We start from the raw sequence: 17509 nt of genomic DNA, 5'->3' as shown, positions 1-17509 counted from the left end.
TTCCCATCATCCTCTGCCCTCCCTCATTTTACTGATTATTTTTGTATACAACTATAACATTCTTACAGTTGTGTAATTTTTGTAGAAAAACACTTGAGGAAACATGGGTGTGTAGATTGCAGGGCCTAAGAGAGAGAACGAGAGCAAAAACTCCTTGGTTTTTCCATTTCTTTGTGACCAAGTTCAAGGAAACAAAACCAACCAAAAAAACATTTAAAAGGCTAAGGCCTCTTATTCACTTACAAAGCTGTTTCAGTCGATCTTGCATTAGACATTTTCTTGGCATTTTAAAAACATAATTATAGGTAAGTAATGCGGTTCTGTTATGTGTGCGCCCAAACTAAACTATGCCAGTTCTTATTTGTACTGCTGTTGAATGATGCCCCAAACAATGTCGATATATAAGTTATCAGCTGACATGTTCTCAATGGAAGGACTGCAGTAGGGGCCCTTGAATGACTTCTATGGTAGAAGGTTGTACTCCATCGTCCAGAGGTCACTAGTTTGCGTGGTGCCTGTGAGTCTGCAGTGTTAGCATTAACGTTAGTCCTTTAGTGCTTAAGTGCTCTGCTTAATGAATGACATAATGAATGGAGCACTATATAGCAAGGCCTTCTATTGGGAACCCATCTTATTATTTTTGTTAATTTCCCCCTTTTTACTTTCTCATTGATATATCCCTGGATTGCTTGATAGAAGGTCTTCATATGGTCTTTTACCTCATTTGTACTTCCAAGAGAAAACAAACTTCTACATGTTGGAGATCAGAATGGTATCCCTATGCAGGAGTAAGGAGTAATCTCTACACCCCTCTGTACAGCATAATATACTAATTGTTTGACAGCCGTAAGCATTTGAACTGCAGCAATGATACCTATATCAAAACTGCATTGCACTGGTAGAGAGTACTGGACCATAAAATAAAGCTGTCCAAGTGGAGTTTTATGGGGCATTGCTTATTAATTTGTTTGATATATGACAAGCGAAAATGCGTAGTCCCTGCTTTTGAGACTTGCGGTCAACCATTTATGCTCTGAATTATATTGCAAACAAGACGTATACCAGTCTTAACACCGTATCTCTGAGAGAGTTTTGCTTCTTACAACATCAGCTACCTTGTGCCCATCACCACAAATATCTTATTATATTGTGAACAGATATACCTGGAAGAAAATGCCTATCCCTTGGTTCCCATGATAGATAGCAATACGTTTTTTTATTATGCATCTGACTCCATTGCATTGACATGTGATCGTGGAATTGTGTGGATGCCCTGTTCTGTGTGTACAGTGATGCATCGATTTTTATTTTGTATTAATAATCATAACTATTTTTTATAGTGCTTTTAATGACAAGTCATCTCAAAGCACTGTAGCCAGAAAATCAATTAAAATACAGTTAACTAATATACAATAAATACGTACTGTGGATTCTTCCTGACATTATTGTCGTTACCTCCATGTGTGATATCAAAAGAATCTGTGGGTATAATTACTGTGTCTGTCTGACACAGGGGTAGTTACTTTTAGTTGACTTCCTTGGCTGTATCTCCCTGCTGTTATATAACTAGGGCTCAGTCTTATGTAAAAGTAACTTCACCTCGCTACTGTATCTGCCATTCAGAATGTCCTTCTCTTTTGGTTAAAACAGCCTTCTCATGTTTTTAAAGCAGCTATACTTCCTTTAACTGCAAGAAGCAGAAATATAAACGCAACATTTGCTGTGGATTTTCTGCCTTGGCAGAACAAGAAACTCTTTGCAGTCACCCCTTTTAAAAAAAGTATTACAAGAAATTCCTCTACATAAATGCAGCCTTTTGTGTTTCACAAGAGGGTGCTCTTGAGCTACGAAGAACATTAACAAATGACAGTGAAAGCCTTCAAGGTTTAGTAAGTGTTTAGCCCAGTTGTAAGAACAGTCATCACATCTGTAGAATTTATAGAGCAATATTAGATTTTACTCCCATATCCTGTGTAAAAACCAAACCAAACCAAAAAAAGTGTCAACCAAACTAAATACAGCTCAAATTGTTAATACTGTATTTCTGTAGTATGTTTCCCCTATACTTCCACACCCATTTTAAGGTCAATCTTCTTGTTTCCTAGTTACATGACGACAACGTTTGTGATTGAAGCCATGGCTGCTGCAAATGCACATATCCGCTGGAAAAGAAGGGAGAGCGAAAGAGTGGTGAGTGTCCTGATCTAAGGAAGACAAGGAGCCATCTGAGAAGCATGTGTCTGTCCCAAGTGTCCGATTTATTTTCATTTAATGCCATGTACTACTACCCATAGGGAATGGATTAGGCTTTTTACACCACTCCTATTCAACCCTGGTGCTGGAGAGCCCCAAACTAGTGAGTTTCATAGGTCACCCTTAAGCACATGGAAGTTAAGTCAGTTAAGAGACCTTTGGTCTTAAATGTTTAAGGCCCTAAGGGCATTTGGTGCTAAAGATCTCCAAATACAATTTATCAATTTAACTGCTTAATTTCCAAGTCCTTATAATTGGATCATTAGTGAATTACCTGTAAAAGCTGTTGGATTGGGTCTCTAATGGACAAGAGTTGGAGAGCTCTGACTGTCTGCATGGAAATAAATGACAGATGATGATATCCGTAATAACTCTGAAGATTTAAACGTTCATAGTTTGTGGGGTCCGTGACCGTGTTCCCCATCTCTGAATTAACACGGCAGTCTTTTGATTTTGAATGTGAAAACATGTTTGAGTACACCTTGACCGTAAGGTGCTGTGGCAGGAACAGTGCTATATACACTCACCTAAAGGATTATTAGGAACACCTGTTCAATTTCTCATTAATGCAATTATCTAACCAACCAATCACATGGCAGTTGCTTCAATGCATTTAGGGGTGTGGTCCTGGTCAAGACAATCTCCTGAACTCCAAACTGAATGTCTGAATGGGAAAGAAAGGTGATTTAAGCAATTTTGAGCGTGGCATGGTTGTTGGTGCCAGACGGGCCGGTCTGAGTATTTCACAATCTGCTCAGTTACTGGGATTTTCACGCACAACCATTTCTAGGGTTTACCAAGAATGGTGTGAAAAGGGAAAAACATCCAGTATGCGGCAGTCCTGTGGGCGAAAATGCCTTGTTGATGCTAGAGGTCAGAGGAGAATGGGCCGACTGATTCAAGCTGATAGAAGAACAACTTTGACTGAAATAACCACTCGTTACAACCGAGGTATGCAGCAAAGCATTTGTGAAGCCACAACACGTACAACCTTGAGGCGGATGGGCTACAACAGCAGAAGACCCCACCAGGTACCACTCATCTCCACTACAAATAGGAAAAAGAGGCTACGATTTGCACAAGCTCACCAAAATTAGACAGTTGAAGACTGGAAAAATGTTGCCTGGTCTGATGAGTCTCGATTTCTGTTGAGACATTCAGATGGTAGAGTCAGAATTTGGCGTAAACAGAATGAGAACATGGATCCATCATGCCTTGTTACCACTGTGCAGGCTGGTGGTGGTGGTGTAATGGTGTGGGGGATGTTTTCTTGGCACACTTTAGGCCCCTTAGTGCCAATTGGGCATCGTTTAAATGCCACGGCCTACCTGAGCATTGTTTCTGACCATGTCCGTCCCTTTATGACCACCATGTACCCATCCTCTGATGGCTACTTCCAGCAGGATAATGCACCATGTCACAAAGGTCGAATCATATCAAATTGGTTTCTTGAACATGACAATGAGTTCACTGTACTAAACTGGCCCCCACAGTCACCAGATCTCAACCCAATAGAGCATCTTTGGGATGTGGTGGAACGGGAGCTTTGTGCCCTGGATGTGCTTCCCACAAATCTCCATCAACTGCAAGATGCTATCCTATCAATATGGGCCAACATTTCTAAAGAATGCTTTCAGCACCTTGTTGAATCAATGCCACATAGAATTAAGGCAGTTCTGAAGGCGAAAGGGGGTCAAACACAGTATTAGTATGGTGTTCCTAATAATCCTTTAGGTGAGTGTGTGTATATATATATATAGTGTGTATATATATATATATATATATATATATATATATATTTATTTATTTACACATACAGTGTGTGTGTGTATATATATAAAAACAGATGTTGCATTTGCGTAACGCTGACTTGCTTTGACACCTGTCATCCTAAATTAAAAAGAATATTAAAGCCTGGAACACGTTCGTCTACTGCAGAATAGGTTTTCATCTCCGATCTGTGTTAAAACTATAGTCTTCATTGGTGGTGAAGCCAGTTTATTGTATGTATGTATGTATGTATGTATGTATGAATGTGTGTGTGTGTATATATATATATATTTAAAACAAAATACTTAACTGATTGATTGTGGTGTGTCACAGGAAGCCTAAAAAGTATTTTTCTGTTATGCTTAGTATTTTCACAGCGGTAATGACAGGTCTAATTATTAATTACCCACCAAAAACTGGCATTACAAAAAATAGAAACATCCTATTTATTTGGGTTCCTTGTGTGGGCAAAGTTTCTTCATTGTAAGGTCAAAAATGTAGCATATGGTTAAGTACTAAATGTTACATTAATAATATAATGTATATTTTTATATTTTATTTTATACCTTTGAAATGCAGTAATTTGTTCTCTAAATATATGTTTTTATTTGTATTTGCTTCATTGATCTTGCCTTTTTATTTCTTCTGTAATTATTTTTTTCCCCATGTTGTCAAATAGTGTAACTTTTTTTTAAAGATTTTTAAGTGTTGAAAACTAGGTGTAGACTTTACTTTTTTCTTTTATTTTCTAAATGAGATCACAGCAAATACTTTGCTTGATCCGCAATTACATCCAGTATTATGCTCAGTATTTATAGTATTAATTGCAGTGTCCTTTGAGCGTGACCTTTCACCACCTCCTAGAAGAATATGATAGAACTATAATTTTATTTTTTAATTACCATCATCCACCACCCTGTGAATCTTTGTTTATTTAATCAAAGTAGTTTAATAGCCTTTGAAATAACGAAACATTTTTAAGGGGAGAGATAATTGATTTTGACCTTGTACCTCTTGCTTTGTGGCATGATATAAATGTGCAGTGAGCATTCTTCTAGATTTTTTTTTCTCCCTTCCTTTTGTAATATCTGTAGCTGAAAATGATTTGAAGAGTCCTGATAAGTGTATCCATTAATAGGGTGAAATATGAAAAACAGATTTCGCTTTTATTGAGAAGGCATCCTGCTGAAGCCATTATTTTCCTATTAGGATGCACTGTGTTTCTTTTAATTGCGACTTATGTTTAGCCACCGGTAGGTCTGTTTCGTTTTTGTTGTTGTTAATTGGCTTATGACATCCCTAATGTTTACTGTAAGTGCACTTTAATGGAAACTAATCTGTATCATTTTGGATTATGAGGAAGTATTGTGGGACCTAAGAAAAACGGATATCTTCCTAGTGTAAATGAAGGCAGCCATTACCATTTTTGGACTATAAGGCAGCTCAACTAGACAATTTCCAGATGCTGCTGTCCTCCACCTTACAGATGTAGGCAAATAAATAGCTCAAAACATACTTATAACCAGTTGGCTCATTGTAACTGTTGCTGAGAGGTGAGAATGTGCTTATAGCTAGGAGAATGTTAATCAATGCGAACTTGGGATTGTGTCAGGGATGCATTTTGGAACCAGATCTTAATTGTAAAGTGGCGGATCCATTGTTTGACAGGTGGAATGCGTTTTTTTTTTTTTTAGAAGATCAAGGCTCTTGTACAGAGTGCATGGATGATGCACTAAAGCAAAAGCCTGTCATTTGTAACTTGATCTTTATATTCCGCTCACGGCGTTCTGTTCAGATATACTCAACAGTGACAAGCATGAGATCTCAAACCCCCTTTTGCCTTGCATACAAAACCCTGCAGCTGCTACAGCCTGACCTAACTCAAACTGTAATACACCTGGAGGCCTGCATCCATCCCTATTTATTGCATTAAATGTTGCATACTGTCCATCTGTTGAGTTTGACCTGAGGCCTGTGTGCAGGTAAAGAGTGGATAGTATGTGGTTGTCTCTTCATTGCCACTAAAGTAAGGCAGAACATTGGAAGCCCTGTCAAATCTATTTGGAAGTCCTGCTTGGATCAGTCCAAGGACTTGTAGCAGGTAGCCACATGGCTGCAGGCTGCAAATGATTTCCAAGTTGTGCAAGAGAGCTCTTCTGTTTGTAGTTGAAACCTTGACGACTCATCCGAACATCATGGTATCTACTATTTAAACCTTTTAAATTCAAAATGAAGAACCCACTTAAGAACTATTTATTTTCACTTCAGAAATTATTTAAACAAAAACATCTCGAGTTGTCACTATGAATTTCCTGTTCTGCTGAAGCATGTTTTGAGTAAATAAGAAAAACAAGCCTGATTACAAAACAACTTGAAGGCAGCTCCAAAGCATGCTTTAGGTGGCTCCTCATAGCCCTTATTGTTCCAGGCTAAAAACGTCTACAAGAAGCTCTGGAACATTTGCATAGACAAGGTGGTCTGATACTGAATTGTTGAGCGCGGGGGGCGATTGCGTATTGTCAGGTGTGATTGCGAATCGGGAGCAGGGGGCAGAGCATGTGCGCTTACCCTATAAAGTTTATTTTTTGTATTTATTATTATTATTTTTTATTTTGTTCACGCATATGTTTGGCCAGGCGGCACCGTTTTTGGGTGCTACAGGAAACCCTGCATTCAGCTCCTTTATATAAATTATTGTCTTGCAATAATAATAATAAAAACTCTGCTTGGCTACCATTAGAAGCAGTTAGTATGAAGTTACGGAAATGGGTATTGAAACCTAAGGAATTCTTTACTCAGCACAGGTCTTTGTGGGAGTATTGATCTCAGTGGATGTGTCACTCTGTCTTACCTAAGCCTTTTCCCATGTTCCCCACTCTCTCTCTCTCTCTCTCTCTCAGATTAACGACAGTGACTCCATGTCTGATTATTCCGACGATGAGGTGATAATCCGGGACCGAGTGGATCGCTCTGAAACCCGACCCATTCTCTCAGTCCGTGAGTGATCCACATTCAGATCTATTCTCCTATTTTTAATTTAATACAAACAAGGAGCAGTATATGCCCTAAATTGTTAAATAACTTTTGCAGCCTGCACTAGTTGATGCATGTTACAGCTTGCACATAAGGACCAAAATGTAAAATTATTATTGTGTTTTTCATTTGAATTCTTGCTTCACAGTGCTCAACAATAAGAGAAAGTTAAAATATTTCATCCCAGAAATTGTCTACATTACCTGTTTATCTCTCTTGGTTACAATGCTGAATTTCTGGAGGTAAAAGGGATTGTTTTGACACAAAAAAGGGAAAAGGAGAGGCTCAGGATTACATTAGTTTAAAGTGAACATATCTGACAATAAACTGAGACTGAATAAATTAAGTAGTACCAGAAGCTAAAATCTTTTATAAATCTGCAGAGCGGGGCCTAGTTTGTGCAGTGTACTATAATTCATCCATCTCTGGCCTCATGCTTCATCTATACAATCTAGTCATCTGAAACATCTGTAAAATATTGTTCCTAAACTCAGAACCTATAAAGATCTGAAAGATAAGATTACCCCTGCAAGAAAAATACAATGACAATGACCATAATGAATCTGTGTTTCAGTGATCATAAACTATAGCCTCATCAAGTTCAGCGTATGTCTATGATATACACTGCATGTCCACAGTGTCACTTTTCATATGTGCCATTTAGAAAATAACAAGTCTCTGGGTTTCTTTTTTGGTATGACAAGCAGCCAGAAAAGCAATTTATTTTTCCTTTCTTTTTCTCTTTATTTCTCTCTCTCTCCCTTCCCCACTCATTCTTTTTGCAGAGCCGGGGGTTTCTCCAGATCATTTTGACATCGTGGAGCGCGTGGAAATGGGACAGATGGCGTCGATTTTCTTCAACAAAGGTAAGAAGAGCTGTGCCGACGAAAGGGAGCGCAAGCACTAGAGTTCGTTCAGTGATGCCTCCTAACTCTGAGTGACACGGAGCAGCCCAGGGGCGTCAAAGAGCTTTTAACCAGAGTGGAGTTGGAGCTGTCTGAGTCAAGTAATAGTGACATCTTGGGATCGATACCGCTGCCAGCTATTTCTGGGACATGTTCTGATGTTGCAGAGGGAACAAACATCAGAGAATACTTTTGGAGATGCTGCTGAAGATCAGTGGTCTCTGCTGAATTTGAGAGCTAAACTCTCCTCTCCTTCCCTGCTTTTATTTAATTGTCTCGGCTACTGCCCCACTGCTGTGAAGCTTCATAATCAGAAACTAAGATGACAAGAAAATGCCCCTGTCTGGAATGAAGCAAACTGAAAAACAACGAATCTGACTTGCAGTCAGAAAAAGAGATTAGGCTGTGACCAAAGCACAAAACCACTATCTCTTTACCTTCAATTGTTCCATTGTCTGACACCTTTGTCCAAAACTACTTGGAATTGGTGGAGAATTTTGAAAAGTGATGGCCAACTTTGTGCCAAGATTACATACATCAGTGTGGTGTAACACAGTGTACAGTACAACACAAATTATACATGACCTGTAATACAGTACAAGATACAGCAAGTGTTCTTGTGTGTACTTCAAGAGCAAGTGTAGATGTCAACGTTAAATGACAATGGGAAACAGTGCTGGTGATAAGTTTATAGTTGGTCAATCTGGGAGGCAGGCTTTGTAGTAGCATTCGTGTAGTCTTATACTTCCCCCCTTTATGGTTATACAGTTTAAGAATGTCCAGATAGATATTCAAAGGAGAGGCACTAGGAGTTTTGCAAGTTTTGTTTTAAATAGAGATAAATATTGCCTTACTGTTACAGTATGCAGTAGATGAGTCCACATAATCATGATATTTACAGGAAGAGATTGCATTTTTCTTTTGTGGAAGTTTGCACTAATTGCCAATTGTACTGCATATTGACTGCGTGACTTTTTTGTATTATTTAATTTCTTGGGTGTAGGTGCGTGCGAGTGATTGCACGCGTGCGTGTATCTGTCTGAAGGATTTAAAACAAGTAGAACCTTAACCTGAGAACTGATCTGGAGAATGAAAGAAATTAAAGACTGCAGTGCATTCTGGAACCACTAGTGTGTAAGTCCCTGCTCCAGAGAAAATGTAACTCCCAGTGAAGTTTGAGTATGGAGTGGCCTACATTTCCTGTCCTGTTGTGTCTATTACACAAATGTTCAGAATTAAGCTTGAAGCTAATGGTGTGTTATTATTTACAGCTAAATTGCCATGGTGTGGCAATTATCTGCTTTTGGATACATCATCTTAATTTAATCTCTTAATGTTCCCTGCCTATCTGACGGCACCAGCAGTGAAGATGTTAAATCGTACGCATCTGAAGGGAGCAGAATGCTAATGACATCCTTGTTGCTTTAATGGGAAATCGAATGTGAGTGCCTGCAACAATTTTCATTGAAACTGAGCGATTACGGAAATTAATAACTCTGCCGCCTGGTGCTCTGAGCGCAAGTTGAAGATCAGGACTGTCTTCGTAAACTGCGGAAAAGTGTGTGTGTGTGTGTGTGTATTTTGGGGGGTGTTATAGAACCTTTTTAATTTCCAGGCTTGATTTTTAGTCCCTCTGCAAAAGGCAAAGCACAATCTAGACTATTATCATTTGTCTATTTGGGCTGTTTGAGTTAACTTCGCTCCCTGGACTATGGGCGTGATGTTCCAAACCAGATAAGTGATTTACTCAAGAGTACGACCAGCAATTTGAATCAATATCATTACATTTATGCTGTTTTTCAATTGTCGATAATTTAAGGGAGGAGGTGGGGTTGCAAGCACATTGTATGAAAAGATAAGCTGTGAGTTAACCTTTATACTGACATTACTCATTTACAAACATGCGGCAAATCAGGCACTATATGCTACAGCAACCGCAAAGGTCTCTTGTGTTTTCTTAAATATTCAGTTCAGAACCATTTGATCAGTCTTACTCATTGTTTTAAATCGCTAATCTGTCTCATCTGGCTATTTTGTGAAGGAACTCATACTTTCTGCTGTGACTGGATTAGTATCCCTTTGTTTAGATATACCTCCTACTCACAGTCCTAAACACCGAAAGCGCCCCTATTGTTATTTTCCACTTGTGGTCTCGACTCCTCTCATCACTGCTGACCTTGATGCAGTCCTTGGGGGTGGACTGTGTCCATCCCATTCGGGCTTCTGAATAGCCTCGATCAAATCTCCTCTCGTTCCACACTAATAAGATTCGCTTCCTTTTAACCTCTGTGTGTGACATTCCTTCGCAGGCTCTTAGACAGTGAGTTATTCTAATCATTCTTTCCTGAACTCTCTCCAGGGCTGGCAGTGTCTTGACCAAATGGCAGCTACATGTGCTCCATTTTCTGTTGGCGGTGTGATTAGACGTGCACAGCTCGTGCCACATATAGGAACATGCTCCACCCACGTTTCCCCTCTAGATGGCAGACGCAGTGCATGATTGGCTCTGTGGCCTCTAGCTCTGAATCTCAAAGGCAGACTGCCGTGAGACTGCACTCTAATTTTGATGCTTGCCCAATTACCTAATTTAAGCTGAAGTTGTTCAAAGTCCCGGACGTGTGACCTGTCAAAGACCCGACTCAACACATTACTCTGATCTGTGGCCTAAAGCTCTATGTGAGCTGGAGAACAGATCCTTAATATAACTAGGAAACAAGAACCTCGTCCTTAGATTTTAAAAAGCCACATGATTGATTGATTGATAAACAGGGTGATTGGAATGTAATGATAGGTGGGTCAATTCAATGTGGTTGGTTTCACATCAATTATGTGGGATATGCTATTTATAAAACCAAGTTTTTTTTTTGTTGTATTTGTTTCTTTTGTTGGAGAAACTAAGGAAATCTTAATGTACTCATATCTCAGCTAAGGATCCTAAATCATTAGCTCTTTTTAACTTTTAACAGATAAAAAAATGTTATCTTGGCAGTGATGAAGTTGTGAATGTTTATTAATACATGCTAGATTTTCCTTGAAGATTTTGAAGAGGAGCATTTTATTTTTAGATTAGTCAAAATGATTTCTTTTCTAGAGCAAAAGAAAAATTATTTACTTCTTTTTGTTTATTTCACTCTTTTCTCACGCACACCTTTTACTTACTCAGTTTTATTCTTTCTTGTACTGGTTAAGTTATTGATCTGACCTCTCTAAGGCAGGGTTTTTCAAACTGGTCCTGGAGTACCCCCTGCCCTGCTGGTTTTTGTTCCAACGTAGGTCTTAATTACTTAATTGAATGGTATATTGCTTTGTTAGGTCAATTAAGGATTCAATTAAGCAATTAAATCCTCGGTTAGAACAAAAACCAGCAGGGCAGGGGGTACTCCAGGACCGGTTTGAAAACCACTGCTCTAAGGCATATTAATTCCCTCTGTATAGGGCTTTGATTGGTTTAATTGTCCTCTACAAGAGTGCTCTGCTCTCCATGAAGGATTTTACTACTTAAGTCAAAAGTTACTTCTGTAGAACATCCTCTATATTCCTCAAATTGACAAAGTGAGAAAATGAGCTTAGAATAAGGTCCTAGGTATACACCCATTGAAGCTGACAGTAATGTAGATTGGGTGGTTACCTGCCCCCCCCCCCCCAGCTTTATGGATGTGAAAAATAATATCAATGAATAATTCAACAGTTTCCAGTACCTATACCTGTGATTAACTAGATATTACTCTTGGAAGTTTCACACTTCTTTCGGAAAGTAGGGAATCCATTTTTGCACTGGAGCAAAAATACATTGTATGTTCCTTTTAACTGCCTACCCCCTGCTGTGAATGGGTAGGAGAAATCTTGTAATTTGTGAATTATACAATTTTGCAGGAATTATTTAAATAAGATTGAAGATGTCTTTTTTGATACTTATTACAAATCCCATTATACTTTTGTGTCTGATAATACATCTAGTCTGTTTTTTCATGTATCCCAGTGTATCAGCTTCAACCACACTTTGGCAATTTTGGTCATTATTTATTTCTTCAATTCACAGTTTAAGGTTCTGGACCTCACTCTTAGCCTGTAAGCAATCGGTTGAGTGAGCAGGAATTATGATCATTTTGATCATTTCCATATTTCAGTGTAGAATAACTCATAACAAACACTTATACGTTTTGCTACTGCCTGGGGCCAGTGAAAAAGTATGAACTAAGAAACTACCCAGATGTATTGATTTATTTTCTGTTTGTCTTGTGCAGTTATGATTATGATGACACATTTTATGTATTCAATGCAGTTGATTCCTTCTCTGTTTCCTTCTTTGCAAACTGGTCAATTGGAGTCTGCGAAGTTGTGGAAGGACTCGACTCATTTGCATACCTCCAACAAATCCTGTGCTCTGTCCTGCTATTCATTGAAGCACAGTGTGGAGGGTTATTTAAGTAGGGAGGCCCCAGCTGTGGTTTCCTGCAAATAAATGAATAGTTAACTTTTGAAAGCACTGGGAAATGTAAGTATTCATGTGCAGATCTCCTGTTTTCAGCATATAAGTTACAAATGACTTTGAGGTCAAGGGACACCCCCTGCTGCAGTCTGCATTGCTGTGTGAAAGTCCATAATCTTTTTGCCACTTTCACTCAGACCCGGGGTCGGTTCCATCTGTGTTTTCTTTCGTTCATATAATTGATCTATTCCATTTATAGCAATCACATAAACTGCTGTTTATTGTAATTTTAATTATAACTGAACCCGTGGTCTGCTTAAACTCACTTACGCTGACATCTTGATATAGTGAACTCGGTCTTCTAATTGGCCGTGTTTGGGTGTCTTGAGTGGAGCGGTTGTGGGTCTTGTATTCGTTTCACCTGAGCTCTTCATTGAACTAATGATCGTTTAATTTCAACCTGGTCAGTTGTTCCCAGCTCTTTACATGCATGCAGATCCTTTGAAAAATCGCTGACAACAACTGGACTGGAATGAGAATCGGCAAACTCACACCCTTGTAAGCAGTTCTTATTGGCAGGATTACAAAGAGTGAATGATGCAAGTGGTTAGGTTTTAAACAACAGGCTTTTTACTGATTTGAGAAGCCTCTAATCTATCGTAAAACAAATGTCCTCCTTAAGTTTAAATGTGTTAAATAGAATGCATACAACAGATATATATATTTCAACTATATATTGCAAGAAGAACTTAACAAATATGGACAAACTAAGTTATAGAATGGATCCCAAGAGATGGAAGAAAACTACATCAAAGATGGGAAGATGAAATCAGAAGGTGTGATTGCATGACCTGTAAAAGACACCCTGTATATGGACTGTCACCAGACTAAACTTGCATGTCTGGCACGGCTGTGTTGACCTGCACATAAACAGTTATCGTCTGTTGAGTCTTGTTACAGTGACTAGCACCTTAATATCCACATAGACATGCAATGGCATCAAATTGCGATTAGTTGCTAATACAGTTGCAAATGACATTCCCACTTGCAGTTCAGTACAGACACTGATTTTCTGCTGTTTAACAGGGTATGGATTGTAATTGCTGTGTGTAAAGTGTAGTTGTTGCCCAGTGTAAAGTGAAGTCATTTAATGTAGTGAGTAAATGATCATTGCCTTTATGCTATTGAGTTCATGACTTGCGCAGAAGCTGAACTTTGAAGATGCATTTACAATTGTGATTTTGCAGGTTCGTTTCTTTTTATAATTTCTTTCCTTTGGAGAAGAAGCAATTTCTTTCATCATTTGGAATAAATAGCAGCTGAATCTCTCCTTGTGGGAGCGTGTGAAGATCCTCCTTTATTTGATCTGACTTTCGTCGATGACTCTCATGTAGCAGGAGGTGTGCTTGAAAGGGGTCCATCGATTTTGAGAAACCTAAACTGAGACTAACCCAGACTAGTCTGATCTGACATGGGTACAATTTTTGAATGTGGCATGTTTGAAGCAATACTGAGTACTAGGGTTGTAACGGTACGAGATTTTCACGGTATGATAATCGTCTCGGAAAATATCACGGTTTCACTGTATTAAACAATCATTATTATTATAATCATCAGCTACAATGACCCTTTAAATGAATGAAAACAGATAGGGTTTTTTGGTTGAACATATGGTTTATTATAACAAACTTTTTTTAAATTAAAAATGGAAGTATAAGTCTACCTTTTGAAAAAATAAAGAGAAGCTGCACATCTCCCATTTGAACAAAATAAGGAATAAGTTATTTTTCTTTAGATTAGACCAGAATAAACCAAACTGTCCTTCCTCTTGAACAGCATAAATGGGAGAGCAAAAAGTGCCAGGTTTTTCCACTACTCTAAAGGGCATCATGTCTTTAGCAATGAAATAAGCTACAGCATGATTCAATTCTTTGGCTTGTTTGGATGTAGGATCTAACTTGAGTCCTTTTGCAAGTGACTGTGTGACAGTTGGTTGAGCTGGATCAGGAAGCATCTTTGCAGAGGTAGCTTGACCCTAAAGAATTAACAGAATTATAAACATGATAAAAAAAAATAGCATGTAACTACGTATAACCACATAATGAACCAACAACATGGATGTAAATGGGAACTGAAATGTGGGATATAACTTAGATGGGGCAAACTAATTCAAATGTTTATAATCAAAAACATGTCTAATCAATTGAATTCATAAAACCTTAACTTATTTTTATTCTTAATTTATTAATTATTAAGATGATAATTATAAAATAATAGTCTTATGAAATGTATTTTATTTCCTCAAATTCTGGGTTGTCTGATATAATTTGTCTGGATTCTATGATTTAATACAAATATATTATTGAAAATGCAATCAGATGAAATGTAACAACTTTTGTTTGTCTGCACAACAGAGGTTTACTAACTTAAAATATGGACAATAAACTATATATTCCTTAAATAATGTTTATATAAACTTTATTATTATTGTTGTTGTTATAACTTTAAGTAGGCTACATTCTATTGTACAATAGTATTATATTTCAGTCATTATTACTTCAAGCTGAAACAAACTTTTATTTTGACAGGTAAACCTTTGAGTTTCAGTCAGAGTGTATTTGACGATGATTCTTTTAAATAAAATTATGAAATGCTCATTAAGTTTTCTCTCAGAGCAGCTCTGGATATGTTCATGTCCTCATATAGTGAGAGAGATGGCAGACGCTTTAAACACCATGAGCGTCACACGTACTTGAGTATGTACTAGACGAAATGGCGCTGCTCATTCACACAGAGACACGCAGAACAAGCAGAATATAGATTTACAGTATATAGCAGTCTTTTTGCGCTGTATATTCATAGACGCACGCATATTGCGATTTGATTCATTGCACAGCTATATTTTTGATTTATTCATCAATCTATATCTATCCATCTATAATCGCACATTTTACATGACATTTGCGTTATATTGTAAATTCCCTTTACATCATGGAAATAATATGGCCTTAAGTTATAAATGGAACATACCTTTATCTGCACGGAGGGATGGTGTTCGCGAATATGGGAGAACGTGTTCGACGTATTAGCTCCTTTTGCAGCCACTCTTCGTCTACATTTCTTGCAAACTGGATATCCATCTTCAAGGACAACCTTTTTTCGGATACCCAAAATATTCCCATACTGCAGATTTTACCTTTTTTTTCGGTGGGGGATAGAGATTAGAATCAGCAGCCTCTGTCTTGGACATTTTCTCTGCTGTACATGTATGGTTGGAGTCTAAGCAGTCAAGTGGAAATGCGCAGCAGCGCAGGTGAGATCTGGTTTAATTTTTTTTTTTTCAAAACCGTGGATAAGCAGATGTTGACGATATGATAATTGTACATGTCAATATCGCGATAAACCGCCATACCGGTATACCGTTACAACCCTACTGAGTACTGCTGAGGGCTTGATTACGTAGCTGATGGCTGCCAGGGTGGGGGGGGGGGGATGACTGAGGTTGCTGAGGGATCTTTCGTTTTTTTTTATTTTCATTTGCATTTGGTTGAGTAATTCCTCACATCTCCACCATTCTGTATCTGTCCAGTGCTTGATGAGTGCCTTCTTACCTTTTAAAGCACATTGTTCTTTAGAGTAGAGAAGCTTTAAACCATTGCAGTCCATAATATTACGCAGCATTCGGCAAAGCCAATGTTTGGCGATTTTCATTGAGTTTGATCAAATATTTAACAATTATTTTGAAAAAAATTTTAAGTTGTTAACAGATTCAGTCTACGGAAAACTGTAAAGAGCGCAATTGATCAAAACGAAATTAGGAAGAAAGGAGGTAGGTCTGCCTTTGACTGCCACTGCTCTGAAATCAATATCATGTCTCCACTCTTTGGTAAAGGGGTCACAGTCATAAGTGGGTTTGAACGCTGTTTAATATTGCAGGGTATAAAATTAGAAATGGTGGATGTTAACAAACAAACTTGTCTTATATATACAAGTGGTCCCCAAGAAGTTGTGTTTTTTGCTAAATATCTGGCTTTCATAATTATATGAATGCATTGTTTAATTTTCCTCCTTCAATATCCAGGCCCTTCCTGCACCAAATATTTATAGGTCACCTTCCTGATAGTAGAAACAAGGAAAAAAAGTAATAATTCAGTAAAGCCCACAACCTTGGCCATAATATCACTCATATATATAATATCACAAAATATACGAGACATGGTGGGCATGGGAGCCTGGCATGAATGGCTATTTGTTTATTCCCCCAAAATTGGAGGGGCACAACAAGCTATCTACAGTATCTATTTGTTACACAAAGTTGGCAACTCTTCAGCTTAAACTTCACAGCATGCGGGCTGAAGCCGTTCTGCCCACTTGCCAATCCCTGTCCTGGGAGGTGGTGGGGACACAGGGAAACAGTTTGCCTGCGGTATCACTTACCTTTGTGCCAAAGAATGTCGAAAGGAAGATAAACCCAAACATCAGGCTGCTTTGGGACTGCGTTTAAGTAGCTTCATGAGGGACGGTTCATTTAAAAATATCCAAATCTAATTCCATGCAAGAAACTGCCTGGTAGTGTGAGACTAGTGCTCCCAAAAATGCAAGCATTGCTTTATCAGTCTGCCCGACACTTTTCACTCTTCAGCTCACCCCCCTCCTCTCTCTTTTGCTCTCCCTCACCCCTAAGTCTTGGTGAAACATAGAAAGTGAATATTGATGTGCTTGTCAGCCTTTCCGTTGGTCTGCCCTCTCTCGCGCTCGCTGACCCCCGTGGCGTTGCTGCTTCCCGTGAGTGCACCTGGCTTGTCCTTCGTTACTTGCTGCCTCGGTTTATTTCCATTATGGCACTGTATCACCGAGCAGCAGGGAGCGCACACCCATTTATACCGATAAAAGATTAATCGATTCAGCCTCTAAACAATCACCCTTTTCATTTTAATGGACTCCTTGCTCTAATTTCCATGGCAGTAATGAATTGACTGGTAGGGACTGTGAAGGTGCCCAATCTCCTGTGAGAGCAGAACTGCTTGATGGATATCTGGCCATACCCTACCTGTCTGGCTATTAGTCTTTATTGTTGTTGTTGTTAATAATATTATTATTATTATTATTTATTATTATT

At 38.5% G+C, this 17509-nt stretch overlaps 1 protein-coding gene across 1 annotated transcript in view; it reads left to right on the top strand.

The window, feature by feature from the left end:
- slc38a12 (solute carrier family 38 member 12) overlaps positions 1–17509 on the top strand; it is a 123953-nt gene that overhangs the window by 5347 nt on the left and 101097 nt on the right. The window contains exons 4-6 of the mRNA XM_066704782.1: positions 2106–2190; positions 6924–7020; positions 7842–7922. Coding sequence (XP_066560879.1) covers positions 2106–2190; positions 6924–7020; positions 7842–7922 — 263 coding nt within the window. The remainder of the gene's footprint in view (positions 1–2105; positions 2191–6923; positions 7021–7841; positions 7923–17509) is intronic.

The sequence above is a fragment of the Amia ocellicauda genome, chromosome 5 (genome assembly GCF_036373705.1).
Source record: "Amia ocellicauda isolate fAmiCal2 chromosome 5, fAmiCal2.hap1, whole genome shotgun sequence".
Taxonomy (NCBI): domain Eukaryota; kingdom Metazoa; phylum Chordata; class Actinopteri; order Amiiformes; family Amiidae; genus Amia; species Amia ocellicauda.
This window is presented reverse-complemented; position numbering and strand designations above follow the sequence as displayed.